Raw genomic sequence first — 26,407 nt, forward strand, 5'->3', positions numbered from 1 at the left:
GGTAAGCAAAAAGTAGCAACACACCCAATGGCAGGTTTCAGAGCAGCACTAAAGGCTTTTTTGTGCTACGCAAGTCCAGACAATGAGCGATGCCCTTCTCTCTCTTGACTGTAACTCAGTATAAACTCAATATAGCAAACTGTTGGCCTTATAGACCTACCAGAGTGTGGGTCTATGACTCAGTTGAGGTAAAGCAGTTAGCCCCTGTGACGACAATGCGGGGAATCAACCCACCCCACCCACCACCACACTTCAATTCCAAAATCAGTCGGGATTTCACAACACAACCAACACCCCAGAGAAGTGATGGGGGCAGGGAGCAGTTTTAATAGGTATAAAGGCACCTCAAGAGCAGCCAGCCTCACTTGCCAAGCATATTACAGGGAGACTCAAGGAAGTAGAAGTGATAAAATGCCTCAAGAACAAAACAAACATTAAATAATTGGCACCTCGCCTTTTGTTTATGTGATACAAAAAAAAGGAAAAACGCAGATAGTGGAAGTTTAAAATAACAGAAAATGCTGTAAATAAACAAACAGTCAGCATCTGTAAAGAGAAAAGACAGGCTATTGGTGTTTTGTGCGTGCCCTGTTTTCTATTAAGCAGTGTGCAGGCCAGTTAACACCAACTCCCTTCTCGGCGGTTGCTTTATCTGTTGGTTTTCCTCCCCCTTCCCATTTCACTTTTCCCAACCTCCTCCCAACCTAACTAAAATGCCTGTTTATCTCGAGAGTCTTTGGCCTGAATTTTGCCGGTGCTCAGAGGGCAGGTTTGGAGGACGGTCCGCTGTCAAAATAGCAAAGATTGACGGTGGGTAGGAAACCCGCTGTCAACCCGCCTCCACATAAGTCTCCCAGGTGCCGGGTCAGTCTGTGCAGAACTGACCCGACACCAAGCAGCAGGGGAAACAATTTAAATTAAATGGCTTGTTAACAGCCAATTTAATGCTATTTTGAGCTTACCGTGTAATTTTACGTGCTCCCCCACGGGTTACCCACCGCTCAGGGAACACGCCAGCTCACCCTGTCGTGAGTGGAGTCTGCTTTGATTTATCTGATAACCTGACAGCTGCAGAAGTGGTATAAAGTATACCATGTTGCAGCTGTTCAGTTTGAGCTCAGAAACTGTTGGTTACTGCATTTGTAAGACAGAGCTCAGTGTAGCTTGCAAGTGTTGAGCCAACTCCCTATCCAGTGGCACCTCATTGGAACAGCGCCTCTCAACATTGACAGCTCACTTCTGTCATCTCAATTGCAGCTGCCATCTATTCCAGCAACATCGGTGCCCTTGAAAAAAATCTCACCTTGGTCCTCTGAATCCCTCCGCGATCAACAGCAGCACCAACACCTGATGCTGCCCAGGACACAGGGCATCAGCACCTGACAACATTGCTGCCCAGGACACAGGGCATCAGCACCTGACAACATTGCTGCCCAGGAGGCCAGCAATGGCATCACCATGGCCAGATTTACTTCACTTGACACTGTACACCCTGGCTGCCACATAATGCACCAGGTTTATACCATCCTACACCAGCACCATAAAGCATCCCTATAATGTCCAAGCCATTCCTTTCACACTCATCACAATAGCAGGGGGGGGGGGGGGGGGGTGGAGAAAGAGGGAAGGGGAGTTATATTTCAACATTCACAAGCTCACTAAGGCACTTCTCAAGGTGTGCACAGATCTGTCCAATAAAGTGAAGTGTTGAAAATATAGATTTCCATGTTTGACAAAACATTAACAGAAACTTCACATGAACATTGGCGTTTTAAACCTCTCAAGTGCCTACACCTTTGTGTTGTTAGTTGGTATGCTTGCAGTGGGATGAGGGTGAGTGTGAGGGGTGGCTAGTGAGATGGGGAAGTGATAATATAGATAGAGAGGGATGGGTGGAAGTGCAAGGTAAGGTGGTATGAGTAAAGATGTGCAGGAGTATGGTAGGGAAGGCAGAGTGATGGGGATGTAATGAGTGGCAGAGCAGGATGAGGTTGAGTGTGGCTTTGCAGTAACATTTCATGATCTACTGAGCTCATTGAAAGGTTGGCGCCACTGCAGCCTGGGACCCCTGACGACATCCCTGCTTGTGTCCTCCTGTGCAATGTACAACCAGACTGCGTTGATCTCCTGAAGAGGCCTCTTCTGCCCATGGGAAGGGAAGAGAAACCTCCATGCGTGCTGTGACTCCCTCCATAAGCATATGGAGGGAGTCATGCGTGAGCCTGGGTGCAGCCATGCACCTCTGTGCAGTGCTCGTCAGTGTTTGCAGCACCTCGATGCTGCAGAACACCGACAGCACAACTATCAAAATCAATGTGGCCGTGGTCCCTTTAAGGAAACCGGCTGATGACGCGTCATCAAATTATGTCATCAGACCCGCTTCCTATTAATTGGCCAGGAACCCCGCAGGGCGGACTTAACCAGGCCAATCTACGGAAAATCATTTTCAGAGAGCGGCTGCAGATGAGAGCGGGACTGAAACCCGCCAACCAGCTCACCCGCCGCCATCCCGCCTCCGCGGGGAAATTCCTGCCCTTTAGTTTTGATGACGGTTACACAGCCAAAACGTTAACTTGTCTTTTCTCTTCACAGGTATTAAATGGCCAACTGTGTATTTCTAGCAGTTTGTTTAATTTCATTCATTTAGCTCGTCATTTCTTCTCTGTTCCAAACCAGCAGAGGACACAATTGTAAGTTAGATATCCATGCAGAGTGCAACTAGGACAGGGGAAAAAGTTGGTAAAAAAAGGCACTTTAAACACAAATTTCTTTAACAGTGGGTTGCAATCCACGGTATTTAAAGCACCATGAAAAATGAAAGAATAAACTCCCAAAATACTGCAGATGCTGGAAATCTGAAATTAAAAAAGAAAATGCATCAGAATGAAAGGTCATCCACCTAAAATATTAACCTCGCCTCTTACCACAGAAGCTGCCTGACCTGCTGAGTGTTTCCAGCATTTTTGGTTTTAATTAAAAATAGACGGTTTGAAGAACATAGAAGCTACAACATAAGCCATCAGCTTTGTGATACCAAAAACCACACCTGGAGTACTGCGTACAGTTCTGGTCTCCTTATTTAAGGAGGGATATACTTGCATTGGGGGCAGTTCAGAGAAGGTTCACGAGATTGATTCCAGAGATGAAGGGGTGGTCTTATGAAGGTTGAGCCGGTTGGGCCTACACTCATTGGAGTTTAGATGAATGAGGGGATCTTATTAAAACATAAGATTCTGAAGGGGCTCGACAAGGTAGATGCAGAGAGGCTGTTTCCCCTCGTGGGGTAATAAGAACATAAGAAATAGGAGCAGGAGTAGGCCAATCGGCCCCTCGAGCCTGCTCCACCATTCAATAAGATCATGGCTGATCTGATCCTAACCTCAAATCTACTTCCACTCTCCATCCCACCCGAACCCATGTGATCTCCCGGGAGAGGTGAAAAACCAGATAAAAACCCAATGGCCAATTTGGGAGAAAAAAATCTGGGAAATTCCTCTCCGACCCATCTAGGCTCTAGAACTAGAGGGCATAATTTTAGAATAAGGGGCACCCTTTTAAATTGGAGATGAGGAGGAATTTCTTCTCTGAGGGTCATGAATCTTTGGAATTCTCTACCCCAGAGAGCTGTGAAGACTGGGTCATTGAATATATTTACAGTGGAGACACACAGATTTTTGAAAGGTAAGGGAGTCAAGGGTTATGGGAAACAGGCAGGGAAGTGGAGTTGAGGCCAAGATCAGATCAGCCATGATCTTATTGAATGGCGGAGCAGGCTCGAGGGGCCAAATGACCTGCTCCTGCGTCTTATGTATATGCCAATTGGCTGCTGCAGCCGACAAGAGTTGCAATTTATATTTTGTAATTCATTATTTTTAAACACGGAATAGTTGGGAAATTACTTCTCTCTAAGGATACATTGGTCGTTTCCAATGGCTCGTGGCACAGCAAGAGCCCAGTGGTATAGGCAGCCAGTGCTTTGTGGCAACAATAAATCCACAGAATATTCTACAAAGCAAGGTGCAATCTGCATACTATTGCATGCATGGGAAACAAAGGATAATTTCAGCATTATAGAATTTGTCCATTTCACTGTGCTGGGTAAGGGATACTAGAATTCCTTTTTTTTATGTAAATGTGCAAAAATCCTGCAAAGCGTGGGGCCTTATTAGCACAAGTTTGATTCAAGTCCAATAGTCAGAGCTGACAAGCCAACATCCAGTACAGAGCCTCATGTTTCCAACAAGTTTACTTTCCAGAAGGAACCTCAACACAGATTAGCGGAATATAGTTATCATTTAGCTTTTTGAAAGAATTGTTTTTGTTCTCGCTATTGTTCCAAAACCCACCACTTCAATCTTAAGCTTTTGCAGCCTGCTTACCTGGTTGACTTCTCCTTCGAGCCTCGGAGGCCGGATGCTGGACAGATGGATTGTCTTCTGTTCACCTGAATTTAACTTTGCCACCATGGCGTCTGCATTCACAATTTGCATAACCTGAAACAAAAAATGTTTCAACAGTGGGATTACGTCAACAGGACTGACCATTTACTGCAGTAGTCAGGATGTATGCAGTACATTTGCAATATATAATTAACACAAATAGGAACACTAGATATATTTAATGACTGCACAAATCCCAGTTGAAGAGAAACATCACAAGAAAATCAGTTCAATCTGTCAAACCACTCATTTCCCCCATAAATAAATGAATGCTGCCATCGCCTGTTGGGAGGCAAATGGCTGATATTTCTTTATTAGCCCACCAGGTAATCCTAAGCAATATCAGATTCCCTTGTTACTTTTCCACCAGTACAAATTGGAGACCTGCCAACTCCCCATCAAGGGAAACTCAACATCCAAATGGACAGACAGCAACACATACTTCCACTTCCGAATTAAGATCCACAAGTGTCTGGTGCATAGATGTGCGCACCCACAGTTCGACAGCAACTGCATCCAGCTCATGTTATTTCGACTGGGACTTTAGTAAAGCACAATGGCAGTCATGTTTTTTCATACCATGGCCACTTGAAATGTAAAAAGCACACAATACAGTTACTGACCATGTACTTCCAAACTTGGATTGTGGCTGACAGTATTTTGAGCTATAGAACACTAGTGGTTACTGTCCATCACTGATAATGCAATAATGAAAACTGTTTAAGGTGATTGATTAAAAGCATCACACAGAAATCCCAACACACATTAAACTTGTTTTCAAATCCCTCCATGGCCTCGCCCCTCCCCATCTCTGTAACCTCCTCCAGCCCTGGGACCCTGCCAGATCTCGGTGTTCCTCCAATTCTGGCCTCTTGCACATCCCCGATTTTATTTACTCCACTATTAGCCACCATGTCTTCAGCTGCCTAGGCCCCAAGATCTGGAAAAACTTCTCGGCCGCTCCTCCTTTAAGACGCTCCATAAAAATCTACCTCTTTGACCAAGTTTTTGGTCACCTGTCCCAATATCTTGTGGTTTGGTGTCAAATTTTGCTTATAACGCGCGTGAAGTTTCTCGAGATGTTTTACTACATCAAAGGTGCTATATAAATGCAAGTTGTTGTATGTGAAGTGCAATTTTCCAAACATATATTGGTACTGTACACTAAATACCATAGAATTAGTCTTATCTATGCGTGCAGTACAGAGCTATAGGGAATAGACAACCCCAACTAGATAGAAGAGAACTTCACTGTTGCTGACCAGTGCCGCTGGCTACCAAATTCCCCAACCGTCCCTCCCAAACCAAGTCGCTGTAAAGAATGACAAGCTGACAACAAAGTTACGAGTCAACTTGCTGAGTAGTTTACCAGTGTTTTTTTCTCTTCTGAAGGCTAACTATTTTTCTTTGAAAGAATGATTCAACATTCTCTGAACAGCAGGTGCAGAACAGTACAACTCAGCAAAAATGACACTACGAAGCATGTAAGCCAGGAACAACTCCAGCTGAAACGACAGGAAATGCTTTTAACATGGAAAATTCACAGCTCGGTCTGAAATTAATGCACTTCTTGACTGTAACCTGAACAGACAGCGATTTATTTCTGCCCTATGCAGAATGTTTCAAAGCAAAGCAAAACAAAAACAAAAAACCACTTGAGGTGTCAAGACTCGTCAGAAAAATCATACAATTCTCTTAAAATGCAAAAAAACCCAACTCCTGATTTGTCAATGTCAGCAGTTGAAACATGGTGATAAATCATGGAAGGAAATTCAATGATCACTGCTATTAGCTAATCTGTACTAAATACAGCTTTTGAAGATATTAAAAAGGGAAATTAGGTGGTAGATTATATATTGAAATTAGTGTTGTCCCTAGTCTTATATAGCATAAATGGCACCAATTAGTCACAGTTAAGCCAATAAATTTTAATGTTGTGTTAAGAAACCTCTTGTCCGATGCTCTTAATCCATCATCTCAAATTACACCCAGCTCCAGTAACCACCCTCGTTCAAAATGCTCTCCCCAGATATGTATTTGCAAGTACAAAATCTACAATTATGTTATACCACTGGATTGGGGAGAAAAAAATCTATTGGTGGCAAAGTGAGAAAATTTTCATTCATAATTCTCATGATTGCAGCAATGGAGGAGCAAGCAAGAGAACACCCCACTGCTCCACACGAGTCATAATCTTAGCAATCGCGGCAGGCTAACTGAAAAGCTCATCGTTTAACAAGGGGCAACTTAGACATAAACCATTATGGCCCTTTAAATAGGAGTTTTACAAAGATAAGTACAGATGAAGGAGATTGTTCTGTACAGCTAGTTCTTCCTTGCATAGAAAGCATAGCTTTAGCCAAGAGTTGTCTCGGTCCTTCTGGAGTCCCTTCGCTGCTTCAGACGCTACCGCCTGCCCTAGTTTAGCAGCTGTCTTCCATCAGTGCTTTTGCTTACTCTTGAAAATTGGATCAACACAACTTGCACCATACAGGCTACCAACAGAGTAAGCTCACGCCAACTGGACAGAAGTTGGAATCCCAAACAAGTGCCAGTTGTGCAGGCAGCTCAAACGGAATCACAGGAGTGCGACCTTCTGAATCCCATACTAGGAGTTGATGCACGAGAACAGTACACATGCATGCTGGACACGCTTAACCAGGACTCGAGATTCAATTTGCCACATGTTCCCGAATCCAGGATTCAAGCCTGCTTTCTCAATTATATCTTCTCTTCCCTACCATCATCCTATTTAAATGAGTTACACCCTTTTCATGTTTTATTTTAATTTATTCTCGGGGCATTGGCGTCGTTGGCAAGGTCAGCATTTATTGCCCATCCCTAGTTGCTCTCGAGAAGGTGGTGGTGAGCCTTCTCCTTAAACCACTGCAGTTCGTGTGGGGAAAGTGGTCACACAGTGCTGTTAGTTAAGGAGTTCCAGGATTTTGACCCAGTTACAATGAAGGAACAGCCGGTGTATATCCAAGTCAGGATGGAACTTGGAGGTGATGGTGCTCCCGTGCCCCTGCTGCTCGAGTAGTCATGGCATTCACGTGGCTGGTCCAGTTTAGTTTCTGGTCAATGGTGACCCTCAGGATGTTGATGGTGGGGGATTTGCCGATGGTAATACCACCGAATGTCATGGGGAGGTGGCTACGCGCTCTCTTGTTGGAGGTGGTCATTGCCTGACACGTGTGTGGCACAAATATTACTGGCCACTCAGCCCAAGCCTGGATGTTGTCCAGGTCTTGCTGCATGCAGGCACAGACTGCTTCATTATCTGAGGAAGTGCGAATGGAGTTGAACACTACACAATCAGCAGCAAACAGCCCTACTTCTAATATTCTCTCTAATGGTTGATCCAAAACTACACAATACTCAAACTGCATCCTTACCAATGCCCTGTATAGGTTAATTACCTCCCTTTACAGTTGCATTCAATGCCCCTATATATAAACTTGAGTCAATGGATCATAAAAAAGGCTGAAAATAGGGCCTGTAACAAATTTGTGCAATGACCTTTTCAGAATCAGTGTTGTTCTATGTAACAGTACATTCTGTGCCCAAACAATGACAGATGGGTGTTTAGTAGATGAGATTCGTGTAGTGTTAAATTTACACATGCAAATTAAGTTGATCAGAGAAAATACTGATCTAAATAAAGGGCAACTCCTCGACTGCATTGTGCCCTGAAACACCCCTACCACTTGCATTACCTCAGTCACTCACTCTTTTAGCCCTTTATAGCCTACTGCATACTTGAAGTAATTCAAAAAAACAAATATTTTATGCAATGGCTTATGCACCAACTTCCACTGACAGCAACATTAGATTAGCACTGGTACACACTGCCTGTGGGATGCTCTTGAAATTAGTCTTTAGTCACTGTCAACAGAATAAAAATACCCATCAACTGAATATGCGTGGGTTTTAAACTCAAGTAAAGCATGGTGATCCTCGAGATATTCTTGTGCAAAGACTTGACATTACATGCAATGCCCGTACCTGCATGTGTAACAAATTCCATGGTATTGTTGCTGTATGTAGGTAGATGCAGAACAAGTTGTATGAATATAAATATATTGCTTTCTCTATAAACTTGGAGAAGGTAGAGGCTAGCTCAAAAATGGCCACCTGGCTTTTTCACGACCGACTTCCAGAAGCTGTCAGTAGTGTGTTATTAAGCCAGAAGGATGCTGTTTGGTGGGATGAACAACTCCTTTCTGTGACTCAATCAAGCTGGAAATGGCTGGAACTATCTGGAATTCACCATGGAGACCAGGAACATGAACAGCAAAATGGTACATGCAAGCCTCCAGTGTGCGGGGTAGGGGGCTTTACAGAAAAGACTTAACACATGGACCGAAAGAGAGCTAGAACATGTTACAGACCGTTTATAAAGACAACAATCACAACTGACCAGAGGGCATAGGTGCAGACTGTTTTAAGCATGCAAAGCAGTAAAAGCCAAACTGCTTAGAGTATCTGCATGAAGCCTGCTCCACACAGCCAGTGTCAATGCTGTGCAGTGTATTCACCAGGATCTCAGTAAAGCATAACTTTTACAGGGTGTGTACTATGAGAAACTGAACACCACAATTACAAACTTTGTTCTTCCAAATCTTACACTGGCCTGTATTTTGCAGCCCCTACAGGTGCATAAGCACCCGTAAGGGCTGCACAAGTTCCAGGTTTGCATGCACGAAAACCCAGAACTTGCGATCTATCAACAATCTTGACAGATCCTCTGCATCCCCAGGAAAAGTGCATTCGCAGGCAGAGAGTTGGGCTATTTGCCCAACGAATGCCCGTGAAACTCTTATGCCTGGTAAAGGCAGGCGTAAGGCCTGCTGTTACCAGCGTAAGAGTTTAAATGAATATTAAAATTTTATCATTTAAATATTAACACCTGTAAAATAAGGTCGTTACTTTTGTCCCTTTTAAAACATTTAAATTCATTTTTCAAAAAATTAAATTGTTTTAAATATTTAATTAAATGGCATTTTAATTAATTTTAAATATGCATTTAAAAAATGTATTTGATGTGTACATGTATTTTTTGGGGTATTCCCATTCATGCCGATGGGGATTTCCGAAATCCCCATAAGCATGAATGGGGATCCCCTTCTTTCATTGGTTGGGCCAACCCACGTGATCTCGGGGGCGCTTGCGAACCGCATGCTACACTGGGATACGTGGGCCTCTCCGCGTGTACCCGGAGAGGCCCAGGAGCACAAGTCACTGTGGATCCCGAGGCCCCAGGTAGACGCAGATGATCTTTGCGGATCGGAGGCACTTCCCCGAGGGAAGCCTCCGACCGCAATTTCAGGGCCAGTGTGTCGCGAGAATTTTTTGAGCTGTATAGCACTAGGGTGAAAAACGGATTGTCACTACTTCTGAAAGATCTGTAACCGAGATGAGCCCACAACATTCAAGTGTTCTGGCTTAAAATCTGATACTTATCCCCCCGATGGGAGTATTTGCAATAAAAAGCTGAATAAGCCGAACAGCAACACACTCCTTTCATGATCAGCTGATTGTGATACTAGTTTGTCTTTATATAGGGCCTTTAACAGAGAAACTTCCCAAGGCACCTTTCCAGAGGCACATGGAAAAATGGGCACAGAACTAAAGAGGAGAGCCAAAATCTAAGTCAATGCAGTGGGTTTAAAGGTGTGTGTTAATGAGAGGGGAGAACAAGCAGGCGGAATTAAGAAAAGGAATTCCAGAGTGGGACCTGGGCTACTGAAGTCACAGCCGCCAATGGTGGGGTGAAAGGGAGGGGAGTCGAGTCTCAAAAAGGTACATTGAGCTGGAAGCTCACTTCTCTCCAGATCTCCAACCAGGAAGTCACGTGCTTTAAAACAGAGCAGAGGCACATACAGTACACACTGGTGCAGTTTGGCCCAAGAAACTGCTCTGTACATTTAATCAGCTAGAATTCTGGAGGGGGAAAACCATGCTTTATTTGTAGAATTCCACACAAATGTGGCATTTTATTGACTGTGCTTAAGAGAGAACAGCGGAGTAAACCTAAATATAGGTTTTATGATGGTGCCCTGCAGGGCGCACTCTGACCAAACGTTTGGACAGGCTCACGTCAGCAAGAGATAGATAAATACTGCTGCTCAAGCAAGCAGAAAGCTGCAGCCAGGTAGAAAGGAGATAAAGATAGCGTCTCATCAGTGCTGCCAACAGCTAGTGTTCAGATTAGGTTTTTTGAAAAGCATTTAACAAGACAACAACGTTGGATCAGTATGACAAACCGAACACAGCAACATTGTAGCAAAGGTTTGTTTATACCATAGTATTCCGCATTGGAAATTCGTGTGTTTGAAAACCCAAATATACAAGATGCACTTTAAGACTGTTCCAAACTTTAAAGTGAAAATGTCTGGGTAATGGAGCATCTTAATTTCCCAAGCATTCAATGGTCCAATCTAATATTGAAGGGCAGGACAGCTGAAAGATTTGTGGATGTAATAAATGATTGCTCACAACCAGGTTGTGCTCGGAAACAAAATAGGGGTAATCAGCTACTCCATTTAGTTTTTAAGTAGGGACCCTGGCACAGCTTTAGACGTCGATGCTGGGGGCCGGAAAACACACTTGGGCAAAACTGACCACAATACATACTTTTACAGACAGAGTGAGTTCAGGAGAACAAAGACAGATATCAAGCTCAGCTGAAGGCAACAAAAACTGCTATTAGAGCAGCCAAAAAGTCATTGGAGAAGACATCTCTAGGTACAGTTTAAAAAAAAAAAATCTTGTTTAGCTATGTTAGAAGTCAGAGGATCATTGAGGACGGCAAGGGTTCCTCAGGGCAGATTCAGCTGAACTTTCAGGATACAACAGAGGTTTTAAGTGAAATAACAACAGAAAATGCTGGAAAAACTCAGGTGGTCAGGCAACATCCATGGAGAGAAATTTGAGTTGACGTTTCGGGTTTGACCCTTCTTCAAGAAGGGTCAAACCCGAAACGTCAACTCAAATTTCTCTCCACGGATGTTGCCTGACCTGCTGAGTTTTTCCAGCATTTTCTGTTGTTATTTCGGATTTCCAACATCTGCAGTATTTTGCTATCGTACTAGAGGTTTTAAGTGACTACTTTCCATCAGTCTTCACTCCAGTACACGACACTCAAGTTACCAATGTAACTTCACAGAGTTGACTCTAAAGTTGCAAGTGTCAAAATGGATGCACATTATAGTCCTGAATAGAATCAGGGGTCTCCGAACAGATCGAGCTGCTGGACCCAACGGCATTCACCCGAGGAGAGGGTCAAAATAAAGAGATGTGCTCAGCAAACTACTTGCTCATATATTGCTAGGATTCGGGCATGTTCCCATAGAGGGAGGCCTACGTGATGCCAATATTCAGAAAGGGCAACAAGTCATAACTACGAAATTACAGGCAAGTTACTAGAGGGCAGAGACACACTGTATGATCACCTTGACAGAGAAGTGCTCATCAACACTTAACAAGCCTGCTGAAAAAGGTGGCCATGTCTTGCCAACCTGGTTGAACCTTTTGAGGGAGTTTTGAGGTTGGTAATGTAGGCAGCCTACTTTTAACGCTTTTACTATTCCTACAGCTGTTTTCTCCAATGATTTTTTGGCTGCTCCGATAGCAGTTTTTGTTGCCTTCAACTGAGCTTGATATCCATCTCTGTTGACTACATCTACCTGGATTTTCAAAAAGCTTTTGACAAGGCTCCACACAATAGGCTACTTTAAATAGAGCCCTGAGAGATTGATGGTCAGACCATGGGCTGGATAAGGAATTGGTTGCATTCCTGTAGGCAGAAGGTTGCCATTGCTGGTAGTGGATCGGCACGGCTACCAGTGAAGGTCCACAGTCAGGAATCAGTGTTAGGACCATTGCTCTTCAATCTTTATTAATGAACTGGATCATGGTGTTGGGGGAAATGTCTGCAAAAAATACTAAAGATTCGTGTGGGTATTAGACCCCTAGTCTGGCAGTTGTATTTTAATATAGATAAAAAGAGTGTTATGCATGTGACTGCAGCTAACGTCAAGCATGCGCAAACTATGCAGGATTGCAAATTTAAGACTGTGGAGAAGGGGGAAAACCTACATTTACAGTACATGAATCGCTTAAGGTTCACAAATAGTGCCCCAATGCTATAGCAAAAGCAATTACATTAGGATGCATTGCTAGGACAATCCAAAACTAAGCAAAAAACATTAACCTGTCCTTGTACAAGAACTTAGTTCGGTCTCATCTAGAATACGGAATCCAAATTTGGTCCCCTCACATGGTGGGTGATAAGAGGCCCTGGAAAAGGTTGAGAGGAGAGCCACTAGATTGATGCCTAGTTTAAAGGCTCTTTGTTACCACGATTATTGATTCCTGGGATGGCGGGACTGTCGTATAAGAGATTGAGTAAATTGGGCCTGTATTCTCTTGAATTCAGATGAGAGGGGATCTCACTGAATCATACAAAATTATTACAGGGCTTGATAGGGTGGATGCTGGGAGAATGTTTCCCTTGGCTGGGGAGTCTAGAACTAGGGGCCACAGCCACAGGATAAAGGGTAAGCCATTCAGGACTGAGATGAGAAGAAATTTCTTCAGTGGGTGGTGAGTCTTTGGAATTCTCTACCCGAGAGCTGTGGAGGTTCAGTCATTGGGTATATTCAAAACAGAAGTCGATAGATTTCTGACTAGTAAGGGCATCAAGGGATATGGCGATAGGGCCGGTGAATGGAGTTGAGGCAGAAGATCAGCCATGATCTCATTGAATGGCGGAGCAGGCTCGAAGGGCCGAATGGCCTACTCCTGCTCCTATTTCTTATGTTATGATTGGCTGACAGCGCTGGGTCCTTTTACTCTAGCAAAGCACAGACTTTGGGGAGATTTGATCGAGGCCTTTAAAAAGCAATCTGATTAGATCCGGTCCATGTGGCTAGGTTATTTTATTTAGATATAAGTTACGAAGGACGTGGAGACATGCAAACAAGCTGTGCAAGCACAGAAGTGTGTTAGATATCAGGAGATTTTTCTTTTCAGGGTTCAATCATTGAAACAAGTTTCTGGTTCATGTAATGAGTGTGGATTCTCAAAGCGTTCAAAAAGGAGCTGGTCGACTTTGTAACTGTGGCCGACATCACCGCACAAAAGGTAGGTGGGTTACTGGGTAAAGTGTCTCCCAATTACTGTGGTCTCCTACATCTTGCTTGATTGACTTCAGGAATCAGAAAGGAATTGCCTAGATTGTTTTCTCCCTGAATTGGCCTGGAGTTTTATTCTCTTTGCCTTTCTTGGCAACTTCCACTACACTACAGCTCCACAGGTGCCAGCAAGTCATCCAAGTGGCCATTCGTAATGTGTGAATATAGATAGAAGTATCAGCGCACTATTTACTGTAGGAAGCACAATACAGGCAAATCCAATCTTCAACTCTGGACATCCACACACAGGCATCTTCCATCAACAGATCAATAAAAGGCAATTAGGAATAGAAACTTTGGTCGATTTATCCCCTGCTTTACTCAAAAGGTACTGGCACCAACATAAACACCAGAAGGCGTAATATCAGTTTAACGTTACAGCCAAGTTATTAACCACACTGTCCCACAGAGTATTTGATAGGTTGCTACTCATCATCTCTATAAACCTACTGCTGCTCCTAGATATTTAGATAAACTAGATATTTACCCAGCTCCCTTTTAAAGCAGGGTAACAAAGCATTAAGTGCTTTTGATGAATTGGGTACGTCCATGTCATTGCAATGCAAAATGGTGGTTATGTGGTCCGAAAACTATGCTATAACTTAGCAATAGCCAGTCTCACCAGTAGTCTCAGTGCAGAATCCCGCTTCACCCACTTTCATGGGGAGTACATTAAGGGTATTATTTTCACAGCTTCAAAGTAAAATTGCAAGGGAAATTAAAGAGCCTGATTAAATATTTACATGTTTACACCCACTGCCCTCAGCGGACATTTCACAACTTGCGGGCTGAGACATGATCGATAACAAGTCAGAAAACCACATTTAACAATCTCACATTCAGTCCTTGCTCAGCAGCAGCTCCTTCCACTGCTGGAAATGGAAGGAACACAATTGGCCACAGAATTAGAGCACTGGACTACAGAAAATGACCACAAAATTATTCAGCACTCTTGGAGCTTTTCACTCAGCTGTGCTGGGATATGGTTTCCCTAGAACTCTTTTTTACTTCAGAGTCCCTTATAAGTGAGCATTGGCCAACTGTGATGCCCTGACCACCCTACTGTGGCAACAAGAGCAGGTCAGAGGCTGGGTATTCTGCGGCAAGTGTCTCACCTGTTGACTCCCCAAAGCCTTTCCACCATCTACAGGGCACAAGTAAGGAGTGTGATGGAATACTCTCCACTTGCCTGGATGAGTGCAGCTCCAACAACAAGCTCGACACTACCCAGGACAAAGCAGCCCGCTTGATTGGCACCCTATCCACCACCTTAAACATTCACTCCCTCCACCACCGGCGTACCGTGGCTGCAGTGTGTACCATCTACAAGATACACTGCAGCAACTCGCCAAGGCTTCAGCAGCACCTCCCAAACCCATGACCTCTTCCACCAAGAAGGACATGGGCAGCAGGCGCATGGGAACACCACCACCTCCAAGTCCCCCTCCAAGTCACACGCCATCCTGACTTGGAAGTATATCACCGTTCCTTCATCATCGCTGGGTCAAAATCCTGGAACACCCTCAACAGCACTGTGGGAGTACCTTCACCACACGGACTGCAGCGGTTCAAGGCCGCGGCTCACCACCACCTTCTCAAGGGCAACTAGGGATGGGCAATAAATGCTGGTCTTGGTGGCGATGTCCACATCCCATAAACAAATAAAAAAAAGCATTGAGATCAGGTGACACCACACAGACCAGAGTTTGAACCCAGGAGCTTCCTGGTGAGAATGGATCAGGTCAACCTTGGTAGAGCACATTCCAGCTATCCACGGACAGGGGAAAGATAGTACAGGTAGACTATCCTTTATCCGAAAACCTTGGGACCAGCTGTGTTTCAGTTTTCGGATTTCAGAAGGTTTTCATCTCCGTATCTGACAACACTGTTGCTTAGCAACAGCTTGTAAACACTCGGGCCCTGCCTTGGAAGCGTCTCTGAAGCTGTTGCTAAGCTGCAGAGACTCTTTCCACAGCCTGACTGTTTAAAAAAAATGCTAGGGGAAGAAAAAAAACCTAACTAAACGGCTGCTGATTTCTGCCGTTAGATCGAGGTTTCCGGCTCCCCCTGCTCCGTATCTGAATTCCTTCACTTAGCGGGGGTCTGGGGCTCGACTGCCGCCGCCAGTTGTGGGAAAGCCGGATATCGGCTGACTCCCCTACACTAAGCTGACCCACAAATCAGGTCGGGGGGGGGGGGGGTGGGTGCGGGGGACAGAAAAGACTATCGGACGGGCTGCTGTATTGTTGGGTTCACTCTCCCGGTACCTCCTTCACACTGCCTGGCTCGGCCTGCAATCTCCTACCCAGGAGGGAACTCTGTGACCCTCTTCCCCGCTCACAGGGAAAGGCAGAGCTCCCGGACCACTCCTGTCATGTTTGGCGCCACTCGAGTCATGTCGTGCGCACGACTTACACTCCACGAAAAAACTTTCAGTTTTTAGAGGTTTTCGGAAGTGCGGATAAAGGATAGTCTACTTGTATCAGCGCCACTGGAATAAAGTATCTCCCTAACTTGGCTATTCTGAAACATGTAAAGCAACAGCTAGTCAGTAGGTGATGTGTATTCTTTTAGAACCAGCTTTCCCATCCAGTGGAGGGGCTCTATTTCAGGTTTCATATATAAAAAGTAGATGACCACTCTGCTTATGTCAGTGACCAGTACCTCTTAGGAGGCAGAGATGACAAGTACTAGCCACTGCTGAACCTTGCTGTCCAACTTCCCACAGTCAGCATCCAGGAGAAGCCCAGACACTAATACAGAAATATAGAAAATCTCACAGCTGGAAGAGACCAGAGGTCCATCTACTTCACCTTCCCACTGTCCCAGTCATTGTATCTGATCTGCCTGGCTTGAGGAATCACGAATATTGTTGGCTGTTCGGACATAGGAAAGGAATAAATATAGTCACCATCTCCATTTTGTCTCTGCAGAATGTGGGGAAGGGGGTGAACTATTACTTTCAACAGATCAGCTTGGCTCAGTTGGTAGCGTCTTGATGAAGTCGGATGGTTGCAAGTACAAGACCCATGCCTGGACTACTTCACAACCTAAGCTGGCAGTCCAGCAGAGAGCGGATAGTGTGCCGCACTGTAGGAGGGGCCACCCTTTGGAGAAAATGTTAAACCAAAGCAATGTCTGACTGTACCAATGGTTCAGGCATACGTTAAAGGTTCCATGGCACTATGAAGAGTGGGGAGTTCTTCCTGGCCAACATTCTTCCCTCAGCCAACATCACCAAAAAATACATGAACTGATCATTCAGCTAATGTTTATGGAGTTTATGCACAAAATGGCTGAAGCATCCGCCGACAATGTCACTGCATTTGAAAACAATTTGTGATCAACCATTGGTGGCCGTGCCTTCAGCTGCCAAGGCCCCAATCTCTGGAATTCTCTCCCTAAACCATTCTGCCTCTCTTTCTTCCTTTAAGACACTCCTTAAAACCTACCTCTTCTGCCCTAATTTCTCCTTATGTGGCTTGGTGTCAAATTTTGTGAAACACTCCTGTGAAGCGCCTTGGGACATTTTACTAAGTTAAAGGCACTATATAAATACAAGTCGTGATGTATTTTGAGATATTTGCAACATACAAGGCACTATATAAAATGCAAAGTATCCCGTCTCCTCCACCTCCCTAGAACATTCCTCCTTAAATGCTGCCAAGTTACTACCACACTGAACCTAGTAGGTTGAGGATTTTCAAACCATGTTAGTTGTCCAACTAATAAAATACATCACAGCCTGCATTCACTTACCCAACTCTCAAAATCTTAACAAATGGGTTTAATGTTGATTAAAATCTTTAATTGATTAAAAAGTTCTAAATCAGTGAAGCTCCCATTCTTTAGTCCGTGCACACAAGTCCACTCCCTACCAGGTCACAGGCTTGCATTCGATCTATAATTAATCCCCTCTACTTACATCTATCAGGCCGGTCTTCAAACCACGCACCCCCTCCCCCATCCTGCAGCTCCTTGTTGGGGCACAAACTGCAATTATTCACCCAATGTTTTAGCAGGCTGTTTGGCCGCAGTGAGCTGACCGTGATCCTGTCCTTGCCCAGTGTTGACACAATGTTTGCCGGATGATAATGAGTGAAAACCCTGGCTGATTCTCTACAACCCCACCACCAAAAACCCCAGGCCACCAGTGCTGCAGCTCTTAAAAGAAAAAAACATACTGCAACTCCCTCAAGTGGCTGAGTGTGCAACTGCACTGTGCGATGAGACACTAAACCACAAGCCACAGTTTGATCCCTAGTCTGTGTCAAGTTGCCCGATCGCAGACCCAGGATCTACAATTACCCTCAGCACAAGTAGGCGAGAAGGGATAAAATGAAGTCAGCCAGGATTCCCATTTCCAAATGCTCTCCAGTGACCACTGCTGGAAAATGCATGCGTGTGGACAGCAGGCGAGGACAGGATCGAGCTCAAATACACTGTCCTGTGGTGAAACAGTCTCGCCAACACACCATCCAGGCTCAAAGAATGGCAACTTGAGTGAAATACCAGAATAACCAGTGCCTTCAGAAGAGGGAAGAAATAAAGGAGGAAGCCACTGAGCACACGGTTTAAGAACATAAGAAATAGGAGCAGGAGTAGGCCATTTGGCTGATCTTCTACCTCAACTCCACCTTCCTGCACTATCCCCATATCCTTCAATTCCCTTAAATATCTAAAAATCTATCGATCTCTGTCTTGGATATACTCAACGACTGAGCCTCCACAGCCCTCTGGGGTAGAGAATTCCAAAGATTCACCACCCTCTGTGTGAAGAAATTTCTCATCAGTCCTAAATGGCCGACCCCCTTATTCGGAGACTGTGACCCCTGGTTCTAGACTCCCCAGTCAGGGGAAACATCCTCCCTGCATCTACCCCGTCAAGCCCTCTAGGAATTGTGTATGTTTCAATGAGATCACCTCTCATTCTTCTAAACTCCAGAGAATATAGGCCGAGTCTACTCAATCTCTCCTCAGAGGACAATTCCCCCCCCATCCCAGGAACCAGTCTGGTGAACCTTCGTTGCACTCCCTCTATGGCAAGTATGTCTTTCCTTAGGTAAGGAGACCAAAACTGTACACGATACTCTAGGGCCCTATATATTTGCAGTAAGACGTCTTTATTCTTATACTCAAATCCTCTTGTAATAAAGGCCAACATACCATTTACTTACCTAATTGCTTGCTGCACCTGCATGTTAACTTTGTGATTCGTGTACAAGGACTCCCAGGTCCCTCTGAACACCAACATTTCCCAATCTCTCACCATTTTAAAAAAAAACTCTGCTTTTCTATTTTTCCTACCAAAGTAGACAACTTCACAATTCTCCAAATTATATTCCATTTGCCATGTTCTTGCCCATTCACTTCGCCTGTCTATATCCCCTTGAAGACACTCTGCATCCTCCTCACAGCTTACATTCCCACCCAGCTTTGTATCAAGAACATTTAAGCTGATCTGTTACACCTGTATGATAACAGCTAAGGAGACCCCTGTGGAGTACAATCCAATTCCAGACATTAACCTGTGGATGGACTGTTTGCAGAGTGAGCAGGAGCATCAAGACCACCGAGTTGCATTAAATGTACATATTCTCAGCCGGACGGACAAATCCTTCAACTGCACACATAGAATCATACAGCACAGGAGGCCATTCGGCCCACCATGCCTACGCCACGGGAAATGGAGAAAAGACTGGGTCATATTTGACACTAATTTTCCCCACAGTTACCATCTTCTTTAAGGGAGGTATAACTGTACAAATGGAGCGCCGCAGTCCAATAAGTGTGTACCAGAGGGAATCTTGCAGTTACCTTCAGCTCAACAGCACCCTCTAGTGACAGCACCGTGTTACACTGAAGATCTATTTTTACTTTATTCCAAAGTTACTTGATGTAACTTGCTCCAAAATTGCAGTACAGTATTGAGATCTGCTGGTGCAGCCCCTGATCCAAACGTCACTACAGATTAGTGCTTTATTTTGTTTCTCTTGCTCTCAACCTGTGACATCACCGATTCTGCACCACATAAGTCAAACACAAACTGCTAAACCAGCACACAAGACTAATTCACAGCACAAGTGCTTCACTATCACCAGAAGTGCCACAGGCATTAGGAAAGCAGTTCCTGCCTGCAGTGTCCCAGAACTAGGCAAGGAAAAGAAAGTCACCCCAAGCCACATTCATGCATTGTGAAGGGCCAGTGTCACAGCAGGGCATCCACCTGCTATTCGCCCAAGGGGGAATGTTTTTAAAAAGAGCTTTGCCCTCAAAGACTTCCCCCTCCATTTGTTAAGTTAAAAGAATTCTCCAAGTATTGCAATGAACCAAATGAAGAGCATCAGAGAAGCACCCAGGACTTCCCTTTTGAGTCAGAAGGTTGTGGGTTCAAGTCCCACTCCAGAGATTTAAGGACAAAATCTAGGCTGACACGCCAGTGCAGTATTGAGGGAGTGCTGCACTGTCGGAAGTGCTGTCTTTCCAGCCGAAAGGCCTCCTTTTGTGCTGCATCATTCTATGATTACTCATTCTTCTGTGAAGAATGGAAGCCAAAGAAAAAACCTCAACATCTTGCACCAAAAGTATCTAGATATGCAATTATTTTGAAGAGCACTAACTTGTGTAGACAAACCGGGAAGCCATTCTGCATACACCAGGATCCCCATCAACAGCAAGGTGAATAACCAGCTTTCATTTGGTAGAGTTGGTGGAGGAAAAAATGAATGCGTTGAGGATACCAGGAGAACTCCCTGCTCCTCTCGACAGAGTGCCATGGGACAGTTAACATCCACTTGAATCAGTAGAACATGCAATCCCAGTTTAACATCTCATGCAAAGAATGGCATGCATCTCCCATTATGCAGCATTTGGCCTAGATTGTGTGTTCGCATTCTGGTGTGGAACTAGAAGCCACATCCTCCTGACTGCAGATAGTGCGCTAGCAACGGAGCCAAGCTGACCATTTTAAATGTACCTCAATCAGCATTAAGCGATTTGTGAAAGTGTGCTCTTTCCAATTTCATTAGATGCATTCAGTACACAATAATAACTCAGCAATATTGAGCCTGTGCAATGATTTTTTTCCCCCCCACACCAAGTCCCCAAAATCCAGCATGGCACTCATACCACCCAAGCGCATCAAGAGATTGTGTCTAGTCGGTTTTCTTTATGCCAGCAACACGCACCAGGTGTTCTGAAAATGCGCACACAATGCCTTGCGCTGCCATGGTTTTCTTCTGAACGAAGAGTCATCTGTCCTGTCAGTTCCTTTCAATCAAGAGTAAGCAAAACAGCTGAAACTGCAATCCATGCGCAAATTTAAATGCACAGCATACCATAAAGGCCTCCCCACCAGCTGCAGTGTTAGCAACTGCATGCTCCCAGCTCAGACCGGAGTACGTAGTGCACCAAAGAAGCCCCAAAGATATAGCTCAGCTACCTCACACCACAAGCTTTTAAACAGGGGTCCATGAAGGAATCGGAGGTTGTCAGATTTCTATCTGCCTGGGGATGGACATAACTTGCATCATGAGCACAGTCTCGAATTCTATATTCTGCTTATTTTTTTTATATTTGTTGACTTAATAGAACATTACTTCTGGTGCATTATGCAAACATTAGGCGAGTCAACACTGTTTATGAAAGGGAAATTGTGTTTGTCAAATCTATTAGAGTTTTTTTGAGAGTGTAACTAGCAGGGTAGATAAGGGGGAACCAGATGATGTAGTATATTTTGGATTTTCAGAAGGCATTCGGTAAGGTGCCATATAAGAAGTTGTTGCATAAGATTAGGACTCGTGGGATTGGGGGCAATATATTAGCATAGATTGAGTATTGACTAACAGACAGAAAACAGAGTAGGAATAAACGGGTCATTTTCAGGATGACAGGCTGTAACTAGTGGAGTGCCTCAAGGATCAGTGCTTGGGCCTCAGCTATTTACAATCTACATCAATGACTTGGATGAAGTGACCGAGTGCAATATATCCATGTTTGCGGACGATACAAAGCTAGGTGAGAAAGTGAAGAGGCCGTAAAGAAGCTGCAAAGGGATATAGACAGGTTAAGTGATTGGGCAAGGTGGCAGATGTGGGGAAATGTAAAATTATCCACTTTGGAAGGAAGAAAGGAAAAGCAGACTATTTTCCAAAAAGGAGAGACTACTAAATATTGCTATTCAGAGGGCTTTGGGGGTTCTTGTACACAAATCACATTATGTTAACATGCAGGTACAACAAGCAATTAGGATGGCAAATGATATGTTGGCCTTTATTGCAAGGGGGTTGGAGGCTAAAAGTAAGGAAGTCTTGCTGCAAGTATGTAGGGCTTTGGGAGACCACACCTCGAGTAGTGTAGTTTTCATCTCCTTACCCAAGGAAGGATATACTTGCCTTAGAGGAGGTGCAACAAAAGGTTCACCAGATTGATTTCTGGGATGAGAGGGTTGTCCTATGAGGAGAGATTGAGTAGAGTGGGCCTATACTCCCTGGAGTTTAGCAGAATGCGAGGTGATTTCATTTAAACGTATAAAATTCTTGAGGGCTTGACAGGTTAGATGCTGAGAAGCCATTTCCCTGGCTGGGGAGTCCAGAACTCGGGGTCAGCCATTTAGGACTGAGAGGAGGAGAATTTTTTTTTACTCAAAGGGTTGTGAATCTTTGGAATTCTCTACCCCAGAGGGCTGTCAATGCTCAGTCATTGAGTACAGGAAAATCTTTTTATCCGGCACCGACAGGACCGGCGTGGTGCCGGTTGATCAAAAAGTCCGGATTACAGAGGGGTATACTTACCAAGGTAAGAGAGCCCCGTACATGGCCACAGGTGCAGGAGTCCCTGTTACACGGCCACAGGTGCAGGAACCCCGGTTACACGGCCACTAATATATAGTAAAATTTACCTGAACCTACTCCTGAATTTTGCCAGTTGAGAGATTTCCAGATATTTAGGTGCTGGTTAAAAGAGAGTTTCCTGTATATTCAAAACAGACAGATTTTTTTGGGCACTAAGGGAATCAAGGGATATGGGGGAAAAGGGCAGGAAAATGGAGTTGATGTAGAAGTTCAGCCAAGATCCAAATGAATGGTAGAGAGACTAGAACTAGGGGGCATAATCTTAGAATAAGGGGCTACCCTTTCAAAACTGAGATGAGGAGAAACTTCTTCACTCAGAGGGTAGTGAATCTATGGAATTTGCTACCCCAGAGAGCGGTGGAAGCTGCAACATTAAATAAATTTTAAACGGAGATAGACCGTTTCCTAGCAGATAAGGGAATTAGGGGTGGCAGGGAAGTGGACGTGAACCTAGATTCGGATCAGCCATGATCCTATTGAATGGCGGAGCAGGCCCGATGGACCGTATGGCCTACTCCTGCTCCTACTACTTATGTTCTTATGAGGGGCCGTATGGCCTGCTCCTATTGATGTTATCTGCAACAGCACTGTCCCTTTACACTGCCTCTTTGGGAAATGAGAACAAGGGGGGGGGTCCTGGGGGGGTCAATATTTGAAGAGATGGTGGTCAGGACCTGCTTATATGGTTAAGAATCAGTGTACTTACAATAAAAATATACAGATTGTTTCCTCTGCATTGGCCATCAGAACTACTGAAGTTTGAATCTTGCAACCCTGTAATTTCTGTCAAGATTCAACGTCCCTGGATTGAGAAATGGATCTTTCAAGTCAATTTCCGTGGGTTTTTTTTAAATATAAATTGTGGGGGGAGGGGGGGGGGGGGGAGAGAAACTGGAAAAAGAGGAGAATCCAGATGGTCAATATTTATAAAAGCTCAGTAATATCTCCAAGCTAATTACCTACCTCCCATCACCTATTGGGTAATCAGCACCCACCAGTTCCACAATGGTTAGTTTGGGATATGATGGTGATTACAGCTAACCACAATAGTTTTCAGTTATAGTCAAGCTCAGCTCAGTTTGAAATCCAAACAAGCAGACGCCACCCTGAAATTCTACATTTGCTTCCTGTAAACATTTTTCTATCTTTTAAAAGATGGGTTTGAAAGCACATCTACCCAGACACGAGTTCAGGGGTCATCTATCTCAGACTAAAAGCAAGGTCCATTTCTCAATCCACAGTCATTGGATCCTGACAGAAACAACAGGGTCACAAGATTCAAACTTCAGTAGCTACCAAGTTCAGTTGCTGGCCAGCTCACAGGGGCCAGCCTGTACATCTCTTAAATACAAGGATTCCCAGACACATTATAAGCATGTCTTGAAAGCAGAACCTTACAAATCCATATAGTCAAGAAAAGAACTTCCTGTACACTTTACATTTCAATTGAAGAAAAACAGACCGGTTAAAAGCAGTTATCAAAACTTAAGATTGGAGATTAATGCAAAGGTTTGGTTAAATAACACTGAAAATTACACCAAGTATTTGCAGAATCAGTCGTCAGAGCCAGCATTCATTTCTGGCTGCTCGTGGCTGGGTGAAGTGATGCATGGCATTAGACTGCAATCTCACTGGTCAGGGGAAGTCCCCATGAACTGAAACTGCAGTGTACTTCAGTAACCTGGGAGAGCACAAGAGTTTATCATGAGTTATACAGCCGTTCTGCCAATTCACATCAGCAGCTGTGAGGTGGGTGAGCACTTCGCAGCACAAGACAAGACTGTTGGATGAGCAGCGAAGCCTTTTGTTATTGCTGGTTAACGTGTAGGAATTCCACCGCACCTCACTTCAGAAAGATGGATAATACTGAGCAAAGCAAATTTTGCCAAGCTCAGTGGGGATTTAGCCATAGTGGACTGGAAACAGCTACTTGAAGGTAAATCAGTGTCAGAGCAGTTGGAGGCATTCAAGGAGATCTGGAGGGTTCAGACCAATTATGTGCCCTTAAAAGGAAAAAGGTGGGACTAACAAATCTAGAGCCCCCTGGATGTTTAGGGACATACAGCGTAGGATAAAGAAGAAAAGGGAGGCGTATGACAGATACCGAGGGTTAAATACTCCAGAATTTTTGGAGGAGTACAAAAAGTGCAGGGGTGCAATTAAAAAGGATATTAGGGAAGCAAAGACAGAGCATAAAAAATTCTTGGCAAGTAAAATCAAGGAAAAGCCAAAGATGTTTTATAAATATATTAAGAGTAAGAGGATAACTAAAGACAGGGTAGGGCCTATTCGAGGTCATGAGGGTAATGTGTGTGTGGAGGTGGGAGACATCAGTAGGGTTCTTGACGAATATTTTGCGTCTGTTTTCACAAAGGAGAGGGGCGAAGCAGACATTGCTATCGGGGGAGAGGAGTGTGAAATATTAGATGAAATAAACAGAGAGGGAGGAAGTAGTAAGGGGTTTAGCAGCTTTAAAAGTGGATAAATCCCCAGGCCCGGATGAAATGTATCGCAGGCCGTTAAGCGAAGTAAAAGAGGAAATAGCAGAGGCCCCTACCATCGTTTGATCTAGACTTGAATATAGGGGGTACGGTTAAGAAGTTTGCAGATGATACTAAAATCGGCTGTGTGGTTGATACTGAAGAAGGAAGCTGCAGACTGCAGGAAGATATCAATAAATTGGTCAGGTGGGCAGCACAGTGGCAAATGGAATTCAATCCGGAGAAGTGAGAGGTAATGCATTTGGGGAGGGCCAACAAGGGAATACACATAAATGGTAGTGTAGAGGAACAAAGGGACCTTGGAGTGCATGTCCACAGATCCCTGAAGGTAGCAGGCCAAGTAGATAAGGTGGTTAAGAAGGCATACGGAATGCCTGCCTTTATTAGCCGTGGCATAGAATACAGGAGCAGGGGGGGTTATGCTTCAACTGTATAAAACACTAGTTAGGCCTCAGCTAGAGTACTGCGTGCAGTTCTGGTCACCACATTACAGGAAAGATGTGATTGCACTAGAGAGGGTACAGAGGAGATTTACAAGGATGTTGCTGAGAGTAGAGAATCTTAGCTATGAGGAAAGACTGGATAGGCTGGGTCTGTTTTCCTTGGAACAGAGGAGGCTGAGGGCTGAGGGGAGACCTTTATTGAGGTGTATAAAATTATGAGGGGCCTAGATAAAGTGGATAGAAAGGACCTATTTCCCTTAGCAGAGGGATCAAAAACCAGGGGGCACAAATTTAAAGTAATTGGTGGAAGGTTCAGAGGGGATTTGAGGGGAAATTTCTTCACCCAGAGGGTTGTGGGGGTCTGGAACTCACTGTCTGAAAGGGTGGTAGAGGCAGAAACCCTAGCCACATTTAAAAAGTACTTGGATGTGCACTTGGGATGCTGTAACCTGCAGGGCTGGGAAGTGGGATTAGGCTGGATAGCTCTTTGTATCCACGCCAGCCAGCAATGGGCCAAAATGGCCTCCTTGCATGCTGTAACTTGCTATGATTCTATACCAGACAGTTTTTGGTAACAAGTTAAACTACTAAACAGCTTACTCCACAAATAATGTTTTTACAGAAGCAAGCAATAAAATGCAAAACCAAAAATAAGTAGTCGAGAGCCAGTTCACAAAGGGTTGAACAAACAAACCGGCAGAGACCTGTTGAAAATCTCTGCCGATTTGGAGATTTTAAAGAAATACTTTTCACAGCAAATGCTAAAACGGTGGCGACTCCTTCGGCGAGCAACTGCAGATCACCTTTCCAGGTTACTGGGATGCTGAAACACACATTGGCTCCCAGTCCGGCAACGCCTCGATTTAAAATTTTTGTCATCTGTGTTTTCAAATCCCTCCATAGCCTCCCCATCTCTATAACCTCCTTCAGCCTGACAACCCCGAGATCTTTGCACTCCTCCTATTCTGGCCTCGC

At 44.4% G+C, this 26,407-nt stretch overlaps 1 protein-coding gene across 1 annotated transcript in view; it reads right to left on the reverse strand.

Annotated features, from left to right (window-relative positions):
- Positions 1-26,407, reverse strand: part of snd1 (staphylococcal nuclease and tudor domain containing 1) — a 1,037,556-nt gene that overhangs the window by 944,626 nt on the left and 66,523 nt on the right. Inside the window, exon 10 of the mRNA XM_086010590.1 lies at positions 4,380-4,493. Coding sequence (XP_085866716.1) covers positions 4,380-4,493 — 114 coding nt within the window. The remainder of the gene's footprint in view (positions 1-4,379; positions 4,494-26,407) is intronic.

This window comes from Somniosus microcephalus, chromosome 17 (genome assembly GCF_052327205.1).
Source record: "Somniosus microcephalus isolate GS21.2 chromosome 17, FLI_Smic_1.0, whole genome shotgun sequence".
NCBI lineage: Eukaryota > Metazoa > Chordata > Chondrichthyes > Squaliformes > Somniosidae > Somniosus > Somniosus microcephalus.